The following is an 18,537-nucleotide window of genomic DNA, read 5'->3' on the forward strand; positions in this document are numbered from 1 at the left end:
TGGCTTTGAACCTGCTAATCATTTCTGACTTCAAGCAAATTCTGAGGCTGACCCATGGCCACCTGTACAATCAGAAAGAGATAAAATGCAGATTTAAATACAGTACTAAACCACTTAGAGCAGCCTCCCACCACAAGTTTACAGAGGCTACCTCAGGTCAGAGTCTGACCTTGAGTTGAAAAGGTAAACTCACTACTTGTTTAAAAAAAAAAAAAGAGGAACAATGTTAATTTATTTCCTCTCCATTTCCAAACAATTTGACTTTGTAACTGTGCTCCTGAAGGTGGTTTAACTTATTAATAGTCTAATCAGGCTTATAGCCACTTACAATTACAATATACAGATTATTCTCATCTTGCTATTAACTGTCCCTTCACACAATGAAATACAGAATAATTTGGGTTGTAAGGGACAGCATGGACGCCAACCTCATGCTAAAGCACAGCTTCAGTGTTGGGTCGGGTTGCCCAAGCCCCATCCTGTCACACCAGGGCAGCCTCCAAAGCTGGAGACAGCACAACCGCTCTCCCATGGGGTGTGTTCCTCACACCCACACAGAACTTGTCCTGCTGCAACATGTGGCTGCTGCCTCTCATCCTCCCCATGCACCTTTGAGATAAGCCATTGTTTATTCAGCTGCTTGATTTTGGCAGCTCTGGAGGCCGAGCCATGACTGGCGCACAGGCCACTTGGCTGTCCCATTAGTATCTCCACAACACAGATAACCAGAAAGGTGCACGCAACTTCTTGAAACTTACCAATTACAAGTTACTTTCAAAGCAAAAATACCTATTTTCTTTTTCCATTTAATTTCAGGAGGGCGTCGGTGTTGGCAGCACCGGCTGGGCAGGGACTGCCCAGCACACCACTTCGCCAGCCCTGCAGGGAACCACCCGGCCACATCACTGGCATGAGGATCGCACCGGGAAGAGCAGAGTGACAGAGCCTGCAGCAAGGGCGTCAACCGACCGGGATGAGGGGGAACACCGTGAGGAGGCCTGAGAAGAGGCTGTGGGGCAAGAGCAGCTGCCTGGCGCCTGCTCAGCCACACATAGCCTTTCCCCGGAGCAGCCCGGTGGTGAGGCGAGGTGAGGCAGGGCGGAGGGACAAGGTGAGGACAGGTGGTGAGGTGTGGTAGAGCCACATGGCCGACCAAGGCAAGGCTGAGACAGCAGCCACAGCCTCCTCTGCTGCAGGCTGAGCCCCAGGCTTAGGAAGAGACAGGCTCTGTCTATTCCAGAAGCCTTCTAGAGAGAAGAATATATTAAAGCCACGGAAGCCCCTAATTACATGGCGCCAGCGCTACTGACCCAGGGACGCGAGAGGCAAAAGGAGCTGCCACACTCATCATGGCGGCCGAAGGCGCCCCGCTCCACCATGGCGGGGCAGAGCCGGGCCGACCCTCTCCACGTGGCGGCCGGGGCGGGAGGTGGGCGGACCGGACCCGGCGGCCAGCAGCAGCCCCGGCACGTCGCCGGGAACGTCTTGGGGCCGCCCCTTCGCCCGGCGCTCTGGGGGTGACCGTGCGGCTCCCCCTGGCCCCACCGCAAGATGGCGGCCGGCTGCCCCGGAAGCGCTCGGCGCGCGGGGAGGCGCCCAAGATGGCGTGGTGGTGCTGGGCCCGCGCCTGGGGCCCCCGGCCACACAGGTACAGCCGGGCCGGGACGAGCCGGGGAAGGGGGGATGGTCCATCGGGGCGGTGCTGACGGTCCGCGTCTCTCCCCCACAGGCTGACGGTGCTGCTGGAGCAGCGGCAGGGTTTCCGCCGGGCGAGGCCGCGGCCCGAAGAGCCCCCCGCCGGCGAGGCGCGGCCCGGCCCGCCGCCCCCGCGCCGAAGCCTCTGCCCGCCGCCGCCGCCGCCCGCCCACGCCGGCCGCCCCTCGCCGCGACGCCTGGTCAAACCACTCCTCTTCGCGGTGGGGGTAAGCGGCCGCTGGGGGCTGGGGGGGAGCGGGGTGGCGAGACCCCTGTCTGTCAGCGGTGCCTCGGTCGCCATGACCCATTGCTCAGGGCCGGGCAACCGGGAATGGCGAGGAACCGCAGGCCGTGGTGAGCCTGGCTTCCTCAGGTGAAGCCACGTAGGGACAGCTCTCAGGACAGTGCCTTCCTTTTGACTCTTATCTGATGTTGCCCAGTTCACAGGCTCAGCCTTCGGGTCGGCCGCCATCTGGCAGTATGAGTCCCTCAAGTCGCGGGTCCAGACCTATTTCGAGGAAGCCCGGGCGGACTGGTTGGATAAAATACGGCCCCAGAAGAGGGGGGACTTCAGAAAGCAGGTACACGGAGCCAGGCCAGGCCTGTTCGCATACGGGTGGGTCCCCACAGAAACGCGAAATGTGACCGCGGCTTTCGTCCAGTGTGCCATTTGTACAATTTGCCCTGCTTAACCTGATTTTTCACTTGGAGAAGTAGTAGGTTCTCAGCAAATTACAGTAGATGCATTACCTCACAAGAAAAAACCAATAGAATTCATTCTAGAAAACTTTAACTCACAATATCACTGCAAAAGCTATACTGGAGAAAAATGCCATCTTCATCCTGAAAAGCAGGGAAGGGAGGTCACAGAATCACAGAACGGTAGGGGTTGGAAAGGACCTCTGGAGATCATCTAGTCCAACCCCCTGCCAGAGCAGGGTCACCCAGAGCAGGTTGCACAGGAACGCGTCCAGGTGGGGTTTGAATGTCTCCAGAGACAGAAACGCCACCACCTCTCTGTGCAGCCTGTGCCGGGGCTCTGCCACCCTCAGAGTAAATAAGTTCCTTCTCATGTTTAGGTGGAACTTCCTATGGTCAAGTTTGTGCCCATTATCCCTTGTCCTGTCACTGGGCACCACTGAAAAGAGCCTGGCCCCATCCTCCTGACACCCACCCTTTCAGTATTTATAAGCATTGATAAGATCCCCCCTCAGCCGTCTTTTTTCCAGACTGAAGAGACCCAAATCTCTCAGCCTTTCTTCATAAGAGAGGTGTTCCAATCCCCTAATCATCTTCATAGCCCTGGGTCGGTAGTAGTAGTTTGTATATCTAAACTAGGTACCTTTTGCTTTTTGACTATAAAAAAAAATCCATTCTTGCTATGTCTAAGCAATCCTAAAAGCAAACATGAACTCCCAGAGAGGACAGAGCTAGTTTAAATTCTGAACCTTACACATTACATTTGTTAATGCTCTGGCTTCTGGAATGCATTTGTATTTTCAACCTCTACCTCACAAATATGAGGGCTTAGGGGGCTTTTTACTTTGTGAGAGCTGACATTTCCATACAAATACTTTGGAGTTTGGGCAGTAGGAGCAACATAAGTACTGCAAGACTTATTATAAACTTAATTGGCATCCCCAGCATATCGGTTATTTAGTTTTCAATTTAAGTGTGTTTAAAACTAAACTGAGCACGCGTATGTGTTTTACGTTTGTGTCAAGGTTACTGCTGTGGCTTGTGATGGACCAGGCATCATTACTCTTTCAGGTCTGCTTGCCCAAGGGCAGTAGGGCTGAATGTGGAGCTGGAGAAGCACAGGGCCCTGGGCAGGACACAGAGGAGCTGGTTTTGTCACATGAATTGTGTGAACTGTGGTACTTGTTTTGAAATGGGCATGTGTTGTGCGTTAACCCTGGTGGGCAGCTGACCTCCGCACAGCTGCTTGCAAACGTCCCCCACAAACCTCCAGTGGGGTGGGGTAAGAGGAAAGGAAGAATAAAAGCAAGAAAACTTGGGGCTAAAGATAATACAACAACCAAAAAAAATTGTATAATTAAAGTGAAGGCTAAGTCAGAGAAAAAAACAAGTGATGCAAAGGCAGTCACTCATGGTCTTTTGTGGGTAGACCAATGCCCAGCCAGTTCGTGAACAAAAAATGTCTAAACTTCCTAAAATCTCCTCTTTTTCCTTTTATTATGGTAGGAAATAGGTCTCTTGTTAGTTCGGGTCATCTTCCTGGTTGTATCCCCTCTCAGCCTATTGCGCACCCCCAGTCTATTCACTGCAGGGGCAGAGTGAGAAATGGAAAAGGTCTTGATGCTGTGCAAACACTGTGCAGCAAAAGCTAGAATATTAGTGTGTTATCAGTACTGGTCTGGTCAAAAATCTAAAACACAGCACCGTGTATGAGCTGCTGTAAAGAAAATTAACTCTGTCCTAGCCAGACCCATGCTTTCTTGCTCGGTGTATATGAACTGCAGGTGAGATTATAATTACCACTTAAAATATTAAGTAATTTTGGGTTTATTTTTTTATTTTCCTTCAAAACCTGATGAGGAAGATCTGGTGATTAGCTATCCGAAAAATAAAACAAAACTGCCCCCTTGTTAATGGGCTTAAACTCCCAAACCTTGTCTTCAGCTGGTAAGTTCTGTTTTTAAAAGTTCAGGATCCCCCAATAGCTTCTGAGGGCATCTACTTCTTGTATTTTAGTAAAACCATGTTTGTTTAGTGTTCTTATACTGGAGAACTTTGTAGGAAATACTAGCATCTGTACCCTGTGCCAGAGAATTAAACAAAAAAAATGCAATTAAATCGTTACTTTGATATCAAATAGTGAATGATTTGTTTCATACAACATTGTTTCCACCCTCCTCCAACCTACAGATAATTTCTGTGACGTTGTCCCCATCAGTATGGTTGGAAGGTCATTGAGCTATCAGTAAAATATTTGTCCAAAATGATTCTGAAAGCTGAGGAAGGGAAAGAGGGGGTGGAATTTGTCTGTGGGCTGACTGCACTCAAAATAAACTTTTTCAGGGGTTTTAAACTTGGAGGAGGGCTGGGTGAGCTGGACGCAAGGGGGAATGGATTCCACATCTTGTGAGCCACCTCCGCAAAAGTGACCCTGGCACAAAAGTGGAATCTCTCGAAGGTGGGTGGTGTGATGTTAGACAGTGTTAGGGTGAGGCTTAGTGGAGGCAGGGTTTATGCTAACTTTGGCGAATCTGCTAAAGTAAGCATTATGGGCTAGATCCTTGTTTAGTACAAGCAGAGTTAAACCCGTGCAGTTGGATATAACTGCTCGGTGTATATGAACTGCAGGTGAGATTATAATTACCACTTATAAGGATATAACCCTGTTCTTTTTGAAGAAACTCTTCATCTATGTTGGGATATTTTATGAAAAGGAGGGTAAATAACTGTTCTTGAGTAAGGAAACGCCGACTTGAAAAGCTAAACCAATCAGAGAAAAAAAATGTTTGAAACAGATTTACTTAACAGATTTCAAAGAAATGCTTTCCATTCTTAAAAAGGTAGAACGTTGTGTAACTGGTTTTGAAATTGCTAATGCTCTGCAGCGGCACTGATGTACAGCAATTCCATTTCAGGTTAACAGCTGGTGGAATAACCTGACTGAGGGTCAGCGGACTGTGACAGGTTTGTGTTAGCTTACAAGTATTAGACATTCACAGGAAGAGAAATATGGCAAACAGGTACAGTATGTTAAAACAGATGGCTTTCCTACCACGTTTAGGTTGTTAGGCACAAAGCATGTGTAGACTTACACCTGCACATACACTATTTCTGCTACACTTCCTTCTCACAAACTATTTCTTGTACACATTGAAAAAATTCCTATGCGTTTATGTGAGAGAGTGTGAAGGATTAGCAAGAATCTTCTCCCAGCAACATTTTTCTCGGGAACTGTGAAAAACAGCAAATGCTTTTAGGAGGAATATGAGTATATATATTCCACTGATACGTGGAAATAAAACTCCCTGCTAATTTTTTTGCTATTTTACATACATACTGTTGCAAACAAGAAGCGACTATCTTGTGAGCTTTCCAAATAAAGTAGCTAAGCTGTATTTGCTGTTTTTTATTTTACATGCTAATAAGTCCTGTCAAGAAGTTTTGTATTGCTCTTCAACATGCAAGCCAAGTCAGGATACAGATACAAATATCGTATTGGGGTGGAGGGAGGGGTGGGGTGAAGATTCATATTCTGTATTCCCTAGAGCATCCCTCAACATGGAGTTAATCTCACAAGCAATATAAATTCTAGCTGGTAGACCCCAAGCCATTCGGATACTTAGCCCTGATTGCCATAAAAAGGTTGAGCTTACTGTAGTGAAATTACTGAGAGTTTTGTAACATCCTAGTGTAGCGTGCAGGCAAAATATTTCCTCAAATAAAAGAGCATGGTGGAACAGGATGGCGTGCCAAAAGATGATATCTGTTAAAATTTTGGCTCTGGGATTTATGTACCATAGCTTTTCACGGTTCTTGCATTTTGTTGCAAACTTCAAATAGAGAATAATTATGTGACATTTTCCATTCTGTAAAGGAAGCACAGTTATTTTCCCCTTTAATGTTTCTAGCTATTATAAAACATTTTAAATACCTACATGCTTGGGTAGAAATAGAGAAGGCACTTTAAACAAGAAACAATAACTTTGAATCATTATGTTTCTAATTCTTATTTAAACTGAAATAAGATTGCAGTAAACATCTGTGAAGTAAAAAGCTGTGCGTTTGCTCTCTCCCAACGGTAACTGTGCCTTAGCAATGCCAACTCAACTTTTTATACTTGATCTCTAAACACTTATCTTTACCATTACCTCAAAACCGAACCTCCCGAGAAGATGGAAGGGGTGCGTTCTGTGTGTCTGTGTGCTTCCCCAAGCCTCCCTGCGCAGTTAAATGCAACTGTGCAGTACATCGGTGGCATTTGGGCATAAGCAGCTTGAGAGGCAAGAAGTGAGACCTCTTAAGCTGGCCCTTGTTTCAGTGGTTCTACAGTGGAATAGGAGTTTGAAACCATACCTTGAATGTCTGAAGTACAGCTTTTCTGGGTTGTTGCATTCATTCATTACATCGTACGTTAAAACAATCAAATGTCTTATTCCTGGGAAGGCTTCCACTATATAAATATAGCTTTCAGTATTTTCCTTTGCTTTTTCAAAACGTTTTGTAAAGTTAGAAGTGGATACTGCTCTTAATGAAATAGTGAAGAAAAAGTATAAATCTTCTAAGCTTACTTTTGAATGCTTGTTTACAGTAAGCATTGTGTCATGTTACAGGCATAACTTGCTTTTATACTTTTTTTTCCTTTTAATAGGTATTATAGCTGCAAATGTCTTTGTATTCTGTTTATGGAGGCTGCCTGGTATGCGACGGGTTATGTTTACATATTTCACCTCAGATCCATCCTCCAGTAAGTGAACAGTAATTTGGGGAACTTCTTTAAATTGGGATGTCATAGAGCCTCTGATCGTACTGCAAAAGCTTTGGGTAGCACATAGCTTGCTTACAGCTCCATCACCCACAAGCGATCTCAGTCATGCCCAAATACAACATTTTGCCCAGACAAAAAACACTTCTAGGGGAAAAAAGTTAGAAGTAATGGATTAAGAAAAAAAAAAAAAAAAGCCCTCACTGGTGTTTTTCTAAATGTTGTAACATCAAAACTGTTGCCTGCTATCTGGCCTTATACTGCATTCAGCGGGATGCAGCTCCTGCCTTTGTAAAGGTGCTTCTCCCAGGGATCTCACTGCTTTCCTGGAAAGAATGCTAATTGTGCCAGTCTTTGGTTGGGAGGAAAATAAATTGTATTATGTCATGCCATTCGAAAAATAGTCTCAAATATGATTTTTTTTTTCTTCCTTTAATGTTCTGGGGGTTGCAGATAGAACAGTCATCAGTCCCATGCATGTGCGCTTTCGTCAATGGACAAGCATTACTCTGTGTGTTATGTATAGAGCCCTTGTTTGAAAGCTGTGCTTTGGGTAGGCGTTAAAAGAAAAAAAACAAAACAAACCTACAGAAACTTGGCTTTCACTGTATGTGAAATATTTTGAAGAGGTTAACTTAGAAAAGCAAGTGACTAGTATTTAATGGCACAACAATTATCTTTCATTTCTACAGTAGAGAAAAGAACTAAAAGGGTGAGACAAACGTGCGTTAGGAGGGTACTTTCTGCTGTCCTCTTAATTTCTGCTGAAAATGTGAAAACTCAACCAATTTCCCACACATGCTCCAAAGCTGAAGATCGCTATTATCCAGAACTGAGCATCAGTCATCCCAAACACCCCTATTTTAAATAATGTTGACCTTTAAACCTGCTAATGGGGTTTTTTTGCAATTTCAAGGTTACTATTTCAGTGAGGGAGAGCTAGTAGCTTTTTAGAAAAAAATAGGGGTTTTTTTTATGAATCCACCTCTGTAGCAAAATAATTTTATATAGATGCTCATGAGATATTAAAAATTTTTCACCGTATACATACATGAATAAAACCTTTTTTCCTTTCCAAAGCATAGGAGACATGTTTTAAGATAAATGTTTTATATGAAACATTCCCCAATAGGTAATTACGGCTTTCTAAAGTAGCTGTGTGTACGGCTTGCGTATCTCTGGGGTACATGTCCTACCTTTCAAAAGGTATTACATGGAATTTGAAATTTGTCACATTTCAGGGTTTATTACATAGCTTGTATTTGAGAATTCTAAGTGTAATTAGCCTATGTCTTGATAAATTTCTAGTCTGCATGACATGGAAGCTGAAGCAAATTAAAGCACTGACTTTTTTTTGTTTTCCCATTGTTTTTCTCTTCTGTAGGAGCCCTGTGTTCTCCCATGCTGCTCTCTACATTTAGTCACTTCTCTCTATTCCACATGGCGGCAAATATGTACGTTTTATGGAGTTTTTCCAGCAGCATTGTCTCTCTTCTGGGATGTGAGCAGTTCATTGCAGTGTACCTTTCTGCTGGTAATGTTAAATATATATATATTTACAACACTTTAAAAAAATATAAATACGTATTCATGCAAGTAAAGCAAGTGCACGGTTAATAGATGTATGATGACAGATGGCCATAGTTCAGTCCCACGCATTGCTCTGTACTAACTGCAGTACTTATTTGCTGTCATACAGAATTTTAATGGGTTTAGGATATTTAGCTTCAAAATATCATGACAATACAAGTATCTGGTTTTAAGTCATGCTTAGCTACCAAAATAAAATAGTTCTTAATACAGATTCATGGGAGTTTTGTGGGAAAAGATGACAGTTAATTCAAGTTAAAACAAACGCACATGGCACACACCCCCAAAACACCCAAAAACAACCCCCAAGCCACACCACCTAACTTCTGTAGGAAGATGTTCAGATAACATCGTTGCACTTTCTCGCGCTTTTCTGCGTTGCTGGTATTGTTTCCAATAAGCATTTTTGCTTTCTAGGGGTTATCTCCACTTTTGTCAGCTACGTTGCTAAAATGGCCACTGGAAAGTTTGAACCATCCCTTGGAGCCGTAAGTATCTTGGAATATGGGAGACCTTATAATGATCTCTGAAGCCCTTTTCAAAGCCTGCTGTATTCTTTAACCTACTTAAAAGCCAAGAATATATTTGGGATTATGGAAACTAGGAAGGTTTACCAAAACCAAGTAACAGGCAGTGATTCCTGTGCAAGAACTTGCTTAGTCTTCAAATATGCGAACTCCTTCTTGCAGCGACAGCCCATAACTAATGCCACTTAATGCTAATGACTGGTAAATGATTACTTAACAGCAGGACCTCTTGTCACTGAGCAGATAGTTCAGTTTTACCACTTATTTCATAAGTCATTTCATAATTGTGTATCAGTCTTCTCTAATGGAAAATAGAACACTTTAGAAAGAGATACTGTAATCAGACAATCAAAATCAGCATGTGATAGTAGCGGAAGTTGTAGGGCGTGCTATGCAGAAAGGGCAGTGCTCCTGCCAAAAGTCTCGCAGTATGAAAGATGAGGCAGGCTCAGAAGGTGTTGCGGTTGTCTACAAGTATTTTTAGTAGTAGAACACTTAAAAACACTTAACTTGCTAGAAGTTTGAGGTGAACCTAACCATTGGTCAAGTTTTAAAGGCTTCCTAACTTTACCAAGTAACTTTGATAAGAGCCAAAAGTTCAGATTCTTATTTTTCAATTGGAATGGAAAAAATCTGTTGAGCTGTCCCGAAGTTAGAATTTTTGGTAGTGCTGTTTATGTACTGTTGCTTTATCATTGAATAAACTGTGTCTGGAGCAAGTTACTTTCCATTAGTCTTATTGATCCAAACTTACTGAAATTGCCATGCGTTGCATTAGTTCACTGTATTTACAGCCTTTCCATTGAGATATTTCACAGATACAAAAGCCCATGGTCAATTTAGTACAAACCAGGGAGTTGCTTGTTTCATTGACAAAAGGTTTATTGTCCCTGTCCATCTGTTATTTTCCTTGTTTCGGTTCAAGCTTCACAATGATTCCCTTTATCTGAGATGTCTGCGTTTGATTAATATGTGTTAGATTTCTGTGGTTTACTGGGAAAAAAAGCACATTAACATAAATTGTTATCTTCAAAAAAATCGGGGGGGGGGGGTGTGTTTCTTAATTATATGAGAGGATCTGAGGGGGTTTTTTTTGAGTATTTATAATTTCAGATGTTGAAATTAAATAATGGTGTCATGTTTTATTTTATTCTGAACTTTGCTGTTGTGGTTTGTAATTTGACGTTTATCACAGGGCGGCGTTTGAAAAGAAAAGCCAAAAGGAAAACGGGTTCACATGCAGAAAAAATAAGTTTCCCCTTATGTAACATCTCAAGCTTACTTTTGTGTATTTTAATGTATTTGCAGTCAGGAGCTATAATGACTGTCCTTGCAGCCGTATGTACAAAGATGCCAGAAGCAAAATTAGCCATCATATTTCTTCCAATGTTCACATTTACAGCAGGAAACGTAAGTGCCTTTGAACTTCAAAGAAATCCTACTCGTAAAACGTTTCCCCCATACCTCTGCAGTATCTGAGCGTATGCCCTCTTCCTTTGTGTTTCTAAGCTGTTAAATTTATTTTGAAAGAGAACACAGGTCATGGAAGTCCTGGAGACTGGTTCTGAATTGTAGCCTAGCACAGTCATTACGCAAGTGTGGAGTCAATTTAGAATTATCCTAACTTCCATCCTCCACGGGTCTGTTTCAAATCTAATACTAAGAGGCAAAAGAAGATGGGAGGGACTCAGGTTCACCTGTCTGAGGAAACGTCTGTAGACATACTGTTCTTTCAGATGGGTGATATTTTTATAGCAGCACTCGTTACAGGCTAATTTAATACTGATACACTTTTTTTGAAAAAAAAAAAAAATTTATCGAGATGGGAAAAACAGAATTTTGTTTCTCCAGTAAACTAACATTCCAGCCCTGGATGAATACCTGCCGTGTCATTTGTATGCCATCTTTTGGTACTTTTAAGAACACTGTTGGGATTAGAAATCCACTACTGAGGCTCTTCTTCATGGGTAGTACTAGGACTTCATTTTTGTTTCATTAAGTTCTTTCAAGCACATCCACTGCCCCAGTTTTGAAAAGCATGTCATATCTGGACTTGCTTTAATAAGTTAATCATCTTTGGTCCACTACTAAAAGTTATTTTACTGTTTTACTTGAAGCAGTTAAGCTTTGTCATTTCAGGATCATGAGATTTAATATTTTTTGTAAGCGAAGCTTACAGATTTGAACAAGTGTTCTTAGATGTAGCCTTCATGTTTTTCTTGCACTTCTGCTTAGGTGGACCTGTTTTTGGTTTTTGGTTTTTTTTTTGCATGCTACTCTTTAACTGCATCTTTCCTAAAAAAGATGGCCAGGGTAGAAATCTTGACAGAGCCACAGAGAAAGCAGAAAGCAGAGCCACAGAGGAATTACTCATTGCAACAGTAAGACAAGAGCAAGATTAGCTATTGCAGTACAAACGTTGGAATAATTTTAGCCCTAAGTAAGAACCTCTACTGTGTAATTGTATTTCTAAACTTTGTGCACTCCTTTAGCCTACCTTGCATATACTGTAACCTGCTTTTAAAATAAACAAGCCAATGTAGCAATATAGCTGCTATTCTAACACATATGCTTAAGGAGAGAAATCCTACTTAAAGTAACATTTCATCCTGATGTTAAATCTGCTGGTCTTTTTGGAATGAGGTATTTAGTAAAATTTTGCATAATTACAGTTATGGTGGTTTATGTCTCTTGGGGCTGGTGTAGTGATGCTCGTGCTGTTTCTGGCCATGGAGTTGTTCGCTGTCATCCTGATTTTCTGTCTTCCAACAGATGTGTTGCTTAGGAGAGTGTGATAATCAATTTATATGAGCTAAGATGACAGGGATGCTGCCCCACACGTTCCATCCACTAGAGGATTGTGTTTGGGAGGAGAGATGCATATAAATCTAAGCTATGTGAATGAGCATGTTGCAATTCCGTGTTTTGTGGTCTCCTGTAGCATGTACTCTTTCACATAACTTCCTCTTTTTTTTTTTTCCCCTGCTCCAAGTTTGGAATGTATGTGTAGCTTCAGAAATGAAGATTGGAAAAGACCGAGTATTTGAAAAGGCCACGTTCCCACCCTGCATTATTCTGTAGCTGTTCATGTCTGTATTTTGACAGCGCAGTACAGCTAAAGACTGAGTCTATTGGTTTAAAACAATATTTTTTTTTTTTACAGTGATTTCTTTGATATAAAGGGGATGGGTTTTGATACCAAATTTTTGCTCTGTGACAGAATATGGAACTTTGTTATCAGTGACCATTATATGCTGTGACTGATCTGTCTGTTCCACGTTCCTTTCCTTTCCAGGCTTTAAAAGCCATAATTGCATTTGACACTGCAGGGCTTGCTCTAGGCTGGAGACTTTTTGACCATGCTGCACATCTTGGGGGAGCTCTCTTTGGAATGTAAGTCTGTATTTACTGACTTCTCTTTGTTTTGTATTTAAATTCATCCTGTTTTTTTTTTCTCTTTACTTCCTCTTATCTCTGAAGCGTGGGGATTTTTTAGAAGGTTGTCTTAAGTAGCATTGAAGACAACTCACTGTTACCTTTATAGCGCTATAAAACTGTGTGGAAAATGCTGTTAACAAATCCATAGAACTGAAAGAACTGCCTTAGAATGGTAGATTAGATGTCAGATTGTCCTGTCACCATAACCTGGGCTGGCTGTCTCTTGTCCTGCTCTCCTCAGCACAATGAGGAGAGTCACAAGGCAGAAAAGATCTCACAAAACACAGCATGGACAAATTAAAATAACTTCAGAATTGCACAGCTAAGAAAGTTCCTTTGTCTCAATGTTTTTCCTCTAATTACCAATTTAGAGAGAGCTAGAGTTATTATAAGTTCAGGCCAAATTCCTTTGAGCAGCCTCTTCAGCTGTTTCTCAGTGTTGCTGCTGTTGTCTTTGTGTGGAACATTCCTAATTGGGAAGAACTCCTAGAAACCAGTTTGTAGGGAACAGTTCTGCATTGTTCCATGTTTGAACTACATCATTTAACGAGTGTTTCCCCTTCTACCTGATTGCAATGTTGTCTTAATTTGCACAATTAAGAGCATTTTTAAACTTTTTATGTAGGCATAGGAAAAGCCTACCTGACAAAGAAACAGATGGAGGACATTTTTATTTTGATCTGCAAACTGGTTTGCCTTTGTTTGCTATTTTTTGCTTTGGCGTCCATAAGTTCTGTGCTGCACAGTCTCCTTTTCTCCCCTTCTTTGGTATCACAACTGCATTTGATGCGGTCTTGCCAATTCATAACTACTTTCTGCCATGATGTATCTATATCAGCTTGTTCATTGTAATAATGGTAGGGGTTGGAAGGGACCTCTGGAGATCATCTAGTCCAAACCCCTGCCAGAGCAGGGTCACCCAGAGCAGGTTGCACAGGAACGCGTCCAGGCGGGTTTGGAATGTCTCCAGAGACAGAGACTCCACCACCTCTCTGGGCAGCCTGTGCCAGGGCTCTGCCACCCTCAGGGTAAAGAAGTTCCTCCTCATGTTTAGGTGGAACTTCCTATGTTCAAGTTTGTGCCCATTATCCCTTGTCCTGTCACTGGGCACCACTGAAAAGAGCCTGGCCCCATCCTCCTGACACCCACCCTTTCAGTATTTATAAGCATTGATAAGATCCCCCCTCAGTTGTGTTTTATCCAGTCTAAAAACACCCAAATCCCTCAGCCTTTCTTCATAAGAGAGATGTTCTGGTCCCCTATTCATTGTTTAAATAGGATTGCAGTTCCAGTTGCAGTAAAAATTGTCCTGAGTTGACAGATACTTTCCTTCCTCACCTACGTCTGTCCTGCTCTGTGATCATTTTGGTCACTTCATCCTAAAACAGAGCCTCTATTTAGGACATATGTTGAATGGCCAAAGTATTTTCTATATGTGACCTCACAGACAGTTGTCCCCTTCAGAAAGCGACTATGTGATTTAAGGGATTGATTTGGCCTGGCACCTGTTACACGATGGCTCATGTAACACAACTTTTGTTATTCAGGACCCAGGTGAGGTCAGACCTTTGGGAGAACCTTCAGCCTATTTTCATGCAGTTGCTTCCCCTCTGCACCATAACCTCCCTGCCTTAATCGCTTCTGATTATCATATATGAATATCATAACCAATTATATATGATATATATAAGCATATATAGTTCTCTATGAATATAAATTAAGCTAGAACACAGATAGATTAAATCTTCATTTAGATGTTTATAGAGGAAAACTCACTTTGAACGGAATGTGGCTGTCTGTTATGGGGCAGTTGAATTTATATATGAGAAAAATACTTTTACTTGGCGTTGTCAGGAAGGCTTAGCACAAGCAACAGTACTGTTTTAGCAGTCTTTTAAATGGAAATACTTTTTTGCATCTTTTTTAAGTAGAAATCATGAGAGCATGAATTTAGAGACGTGAAAACCATTCCTCAAGACTGAGCTGAGCAAGAACACAGAGAGATTAACTATTAGGAGCCAAGAGAAGAAGCAGCTTACCTGCCGCTCTCTGAGAACGTTGTTCTTTCTGCCTCAGTTTACCTTGTCTCCTACACTACACATTTGAGTCACTTGATTTTAGTGATCAGCCTGTTCCTCATCTACAGAGAAAAGTTGCAGTTAGTTTTAACTCATATTTTCTCTCTCAGGTGGTACGTGACTTACGGCCACGAGCTCATATGGAAGAACAGAGAACCGCTGGTGAAAGCTTGGCATGAAATGAGGACAAAGAACACAGGAAAAGGAGGAGGTGGAAGATCGAACTGATTCCAATCCTAGAGATTCCTTGTGCCCAAGTGGTATATTACTTGAAGACATGGGATTGAATTGGTTGTGAAGGTTTTTTGTTACTCCGCATTAAGCCTCGAAGGAGCTGAAGTTTCTAATGCAAACTACACTTACAAAAACACACATGAATAGAAAATGAACTCTGACAAAGGCGGAACAATAAAGGTTTTTATCCTATTGCTCTCTGAGGTAACAGTCTGCGTTACATTTGGTAAAGGAGGAATAAAAAAAAGCTTTGCAATGAAGTAAGGGAAAGCTCTGTCCAGGAAACTTCAAAAGGGTGTAAACTGGTTAACACTTAGGAAGACAAACATTTTTAAAACTGAGGAAGTTAGTGGATCACGCCTCCCCCTAATGTCCACCAAAGGGCGCTAGGTGCTTTCCTAGAAGGCAGAATTGCCGTAACCTCCCTTACTGCCACAGACCAGTGCTCAAGTCTCAATTTTTTTCTCCCTTGGAAAATGAGACACTTGCGGATTTGATCTCTCAAGTGCCTGTCGACTTAAACGCTTAAAAAAATGAAAGAGTTGGAATATCTAATAGTCCTTTACTCTGTTCCAGAAGCTCTCTGGCTTTCTGTTTCTAATCTGTCACTTCTCCTTTCCCGCTTCTCTGACACGCAGGACAAGCACGCCAGCTTTTAGGGCTTGAGCCACAGTGCAGCCCTGCCTGCAGCAGAGGGCAGCCGACGTGCGCCAGCAGCACCTGCCTCCTGCACAGGCAGGCAGGGAGACGCCGGCAGCAGATGGCCACTGAACGGGCTTGTCATAAGGGAGTATTTCATGCCAAAGAAGCTCAAAAGCCATAGCTCACCATATTTTACATGTTGGTTTTGCACCTATTATTGTCTCTGTCTGCTTCTTTTTATTCCCCCCCCCCCTTCCCTTCCTTGCTTATCCACCGAACGACTTAATCTAATCTCTTCAACACTTCTGTATTTGCCAAGGGTTTTTTAGAGATCCTGGCTGAAAGCAGCAGGGAGTAATAGTGCAGGAAATGCAGCATATAAGCCCTGAAGGATGTTATATTTCACAGGTCTAGATGAGTAAGTCAAGGTTACAATTAAGTTTTTCACCATAGTAGCCAGTGCCTACCTCCAAGTTTGGAAGTCGTGCCCCTGTATTGTTCGCAGGGGCTGGAGGCCCGCTCCCACGGTGCGTTAGCCCTGCCGAGGCCCGGTGGTGTGGCTGCATCCTCGCAGGAAGGGTGCAGATGAGCAGGGGGATGTTCTCAGGCTGACCCTTCAGAGGCAATCCACTTCTGCTGGATTCTCAGAGTTGCAGGGGCTCGAAGCTCCTGACAAACCATCCTGGAACTGCCAGAGAGGTTTGGAAAGCACCGTCATTTCAGTCAGTGGCTGCGGTTTGAGGGTCTCGTGCCTAAGCTTCACCTTAACTCTAGGCCTACCAGCATTTACCCTTCTAAAGGCTGCTCAATACCTGAATCTTCCTCGTTTATAGAAACCCTAGAGGTATTTAACATATGTAAAGTTGTAAAAAAGCATTCACGTAGGCAGGCAGTGGATCTCGTGTCATTTTGCACCCGAGCCTCCGTGCAGCGTTGCCTGCCAAAGGTAAAATCTCTTTTCTGCTCCAAAACAGCTTTCAGACTGCAGCGTGAAAGTCAATACTCAAATCAGTCAGACCAGGAAAAGCCTGGAGTTCTGACAGCTCACTAGAGTAAATAAGATACTTTTCTGGCGAGCTTCTTGCAAAACCTGGCATCGGTATATGCCATATCTCAGTATTTAGTCACACCTTTGGATGGCAAAGAAATTAGAAGAATGAAAGAGAAACCTCCACATAAAAAAACAAAACACAAACCCTAAACCCAGAAAAAACAACAACAAAAAGAACCAACTGCCTAAAACAAAACTAACCACATGGAAAGACCTTTTTCTCCTCCCTTTTCAAAGAGCTTATTATTGTGAATAAAAATACAATGTGGTAATTATGCAGATGCTGGGCAGAGACAGCAGCTAGTGTTTGTGTAGGAAAATAGCAGTAAGTGTAAAGTCATGGTTAATCACGTAGAGACACGATCCTTCATTCCTTTGCAGTGGCTTTAAGAAAACCTGCCATGTGTAAGGAATATTTTGCTTCAGTGCCGTTATCTATTGAAATTTCATGTCAGCGTTAGAACAAACTGGCTGGTGGAGCTCTGAGCCCCCATTCCTGGCAGCAGCAGCTGGTTTGCTTTCTGGTTTCGTGCCTTGCCTTTGTCTTACTGTTGTAGCATATCCTCACCCCCCCCCCCCAGCTTTTAATCATGATAAATCTCTTCTAAATGCAGACAACTTTTTAAATCCCATCCATCTTCTTATGGTTTCCCTGTCTGAGATGCTCTTTGTGCCAATTCCGTCCTACAAGCGAGGAGGAGCAGCTGCTCAGAGCTTTCCCCGTGCTGTAGGTGGGCTCCGAGCCGCGCGGTGCCAGAGCTGAACTCAGTGCTAGGAAGCGGCAGGCACAGGGAGAGCAGCGACATCCGACTGATTCCCCAATGTATTTTGCTAAGTCAGGCCTAGGAACAAGGATCAGAGCATCGTTTGTACTGTGCCAGTAATAACAGATGATACAGCGGATGTTAGTTTTTTCCCATGACTCTAAAATCCATTTCTCCTTACCAGGGTAAAGCGTTCTAAATTTCAACCAAATGCGATTTATTTTTAAAAATTACTGCATAGAGCAGAGTAGTTTGGGGAGGGGAGGGGAGAGAAGAGCAGCAGCAGAAAATTATGAAATAGATCCCTGCATATTCCTAACAGTAAAATTCTGTTCATGGTTTTTTTCAGGCAACAAACGAAACGAAACGCAGCATCCAATATCCCCTATGTTATTGTGTCAAGGCTTCTGTGGGCGACCAAAAGGTTGTTACCAGCAATTTCTGAGTCTCCTTGCCCTGACACGGGGGTGTGGGTGGTGTGTCTGTGTGAAATCAAAACTGCTCGTTGCACTAGCAAGTGTCAAATCGGTCATTTAGGACAACAGGAGCATCCGCAAAGGAATTTCTGTCTATCCCTCGATAACTGTGTTTCAAGGAGAGGTTCTGCCTTAGTCCCACATCCACGTTTCCAGCCCTTCTCCCCACCAGAAGACAGTGCAATTCTGGACAGAGGTGCGAATAAGCTACAGACTGCTCAGCTGAACTAAAGCACTAAATCTCAGCTTTTCCAGTTCCACTGCATACTTAATTTCTCATTAGATCTTACCAGAGAAGATGATTACATTCTAAAATGAAGTACCTGTCTAGTTAGCCTTTAAATAGATGGTTTTTCGAATAGGCAGTGTCTCAGTTTATCCGCACTCTTCACTTTTACAGCCTTATATTTCAGTTTGGCACCCCATGGGGAGACTGGGCTGCTTCTGTGATAACCCACTGAATGGGGAATTGTGGAGGAGCGTTATGGCCTGTAGCCACTTATTGCATAAGATGTCAAATTTCAAAAGCCGGACTTATCCCCGATGGAATTCTGCCAGCTTTGGCGCTTTGCGCCACGACT

General features: G+C 43.1%; 1 protein-coding gene across 1 annotated transcript; it reads left to right on the forward strand.

Annotated features, from left to right (window-relative positions):
• Positions 1-1,323: 1,323 nt before the first annotated feature.
• PARL (presenilin associated rhomboid like) lies at positions 1,324-15,226 on the forward strand. The gene is made up of 10 exons (XM_063339066.1): positions 1,324-1,648; positions 1,730-1,922; positions 2,136-2,276; positions 5,310-5,358; positions 7,043-7,138; positions 8,541-8,690; positions 9,164-9,234; positions 10,582-10,683; positions 12,569-12,666; positions 14,900-15,226. The coding sequence occupies exons 1-10, from the start codon at positions 1,350-1,352 to the stop codon at positions 15,015-15,017; spliced, it is 1,317 nt and encodes a 438-aa protein (XP_063195136.1). The 5' UTR covers positions 1,324-1,349; the 3' UTR covers positions 15,018-15,226.
• The last annotated feature ends 3,311 nt before the right edge of the window (positions 15,227-18,537 follow it).

Source organism: Chroicocephalus ridibundus, chromosome 6 (genome assembly GCF_963924245.1).
Source record: "Chroicocephalus ridibundus chromosome 6, bChrRid1.1, whole genome shotgun sequence".
NCBI lineage: Eukaryota > Metazoa > Chordata > Aves > Charadriiformes > Laridae > Chroicocephalus > Chroicocephalus ridibundus.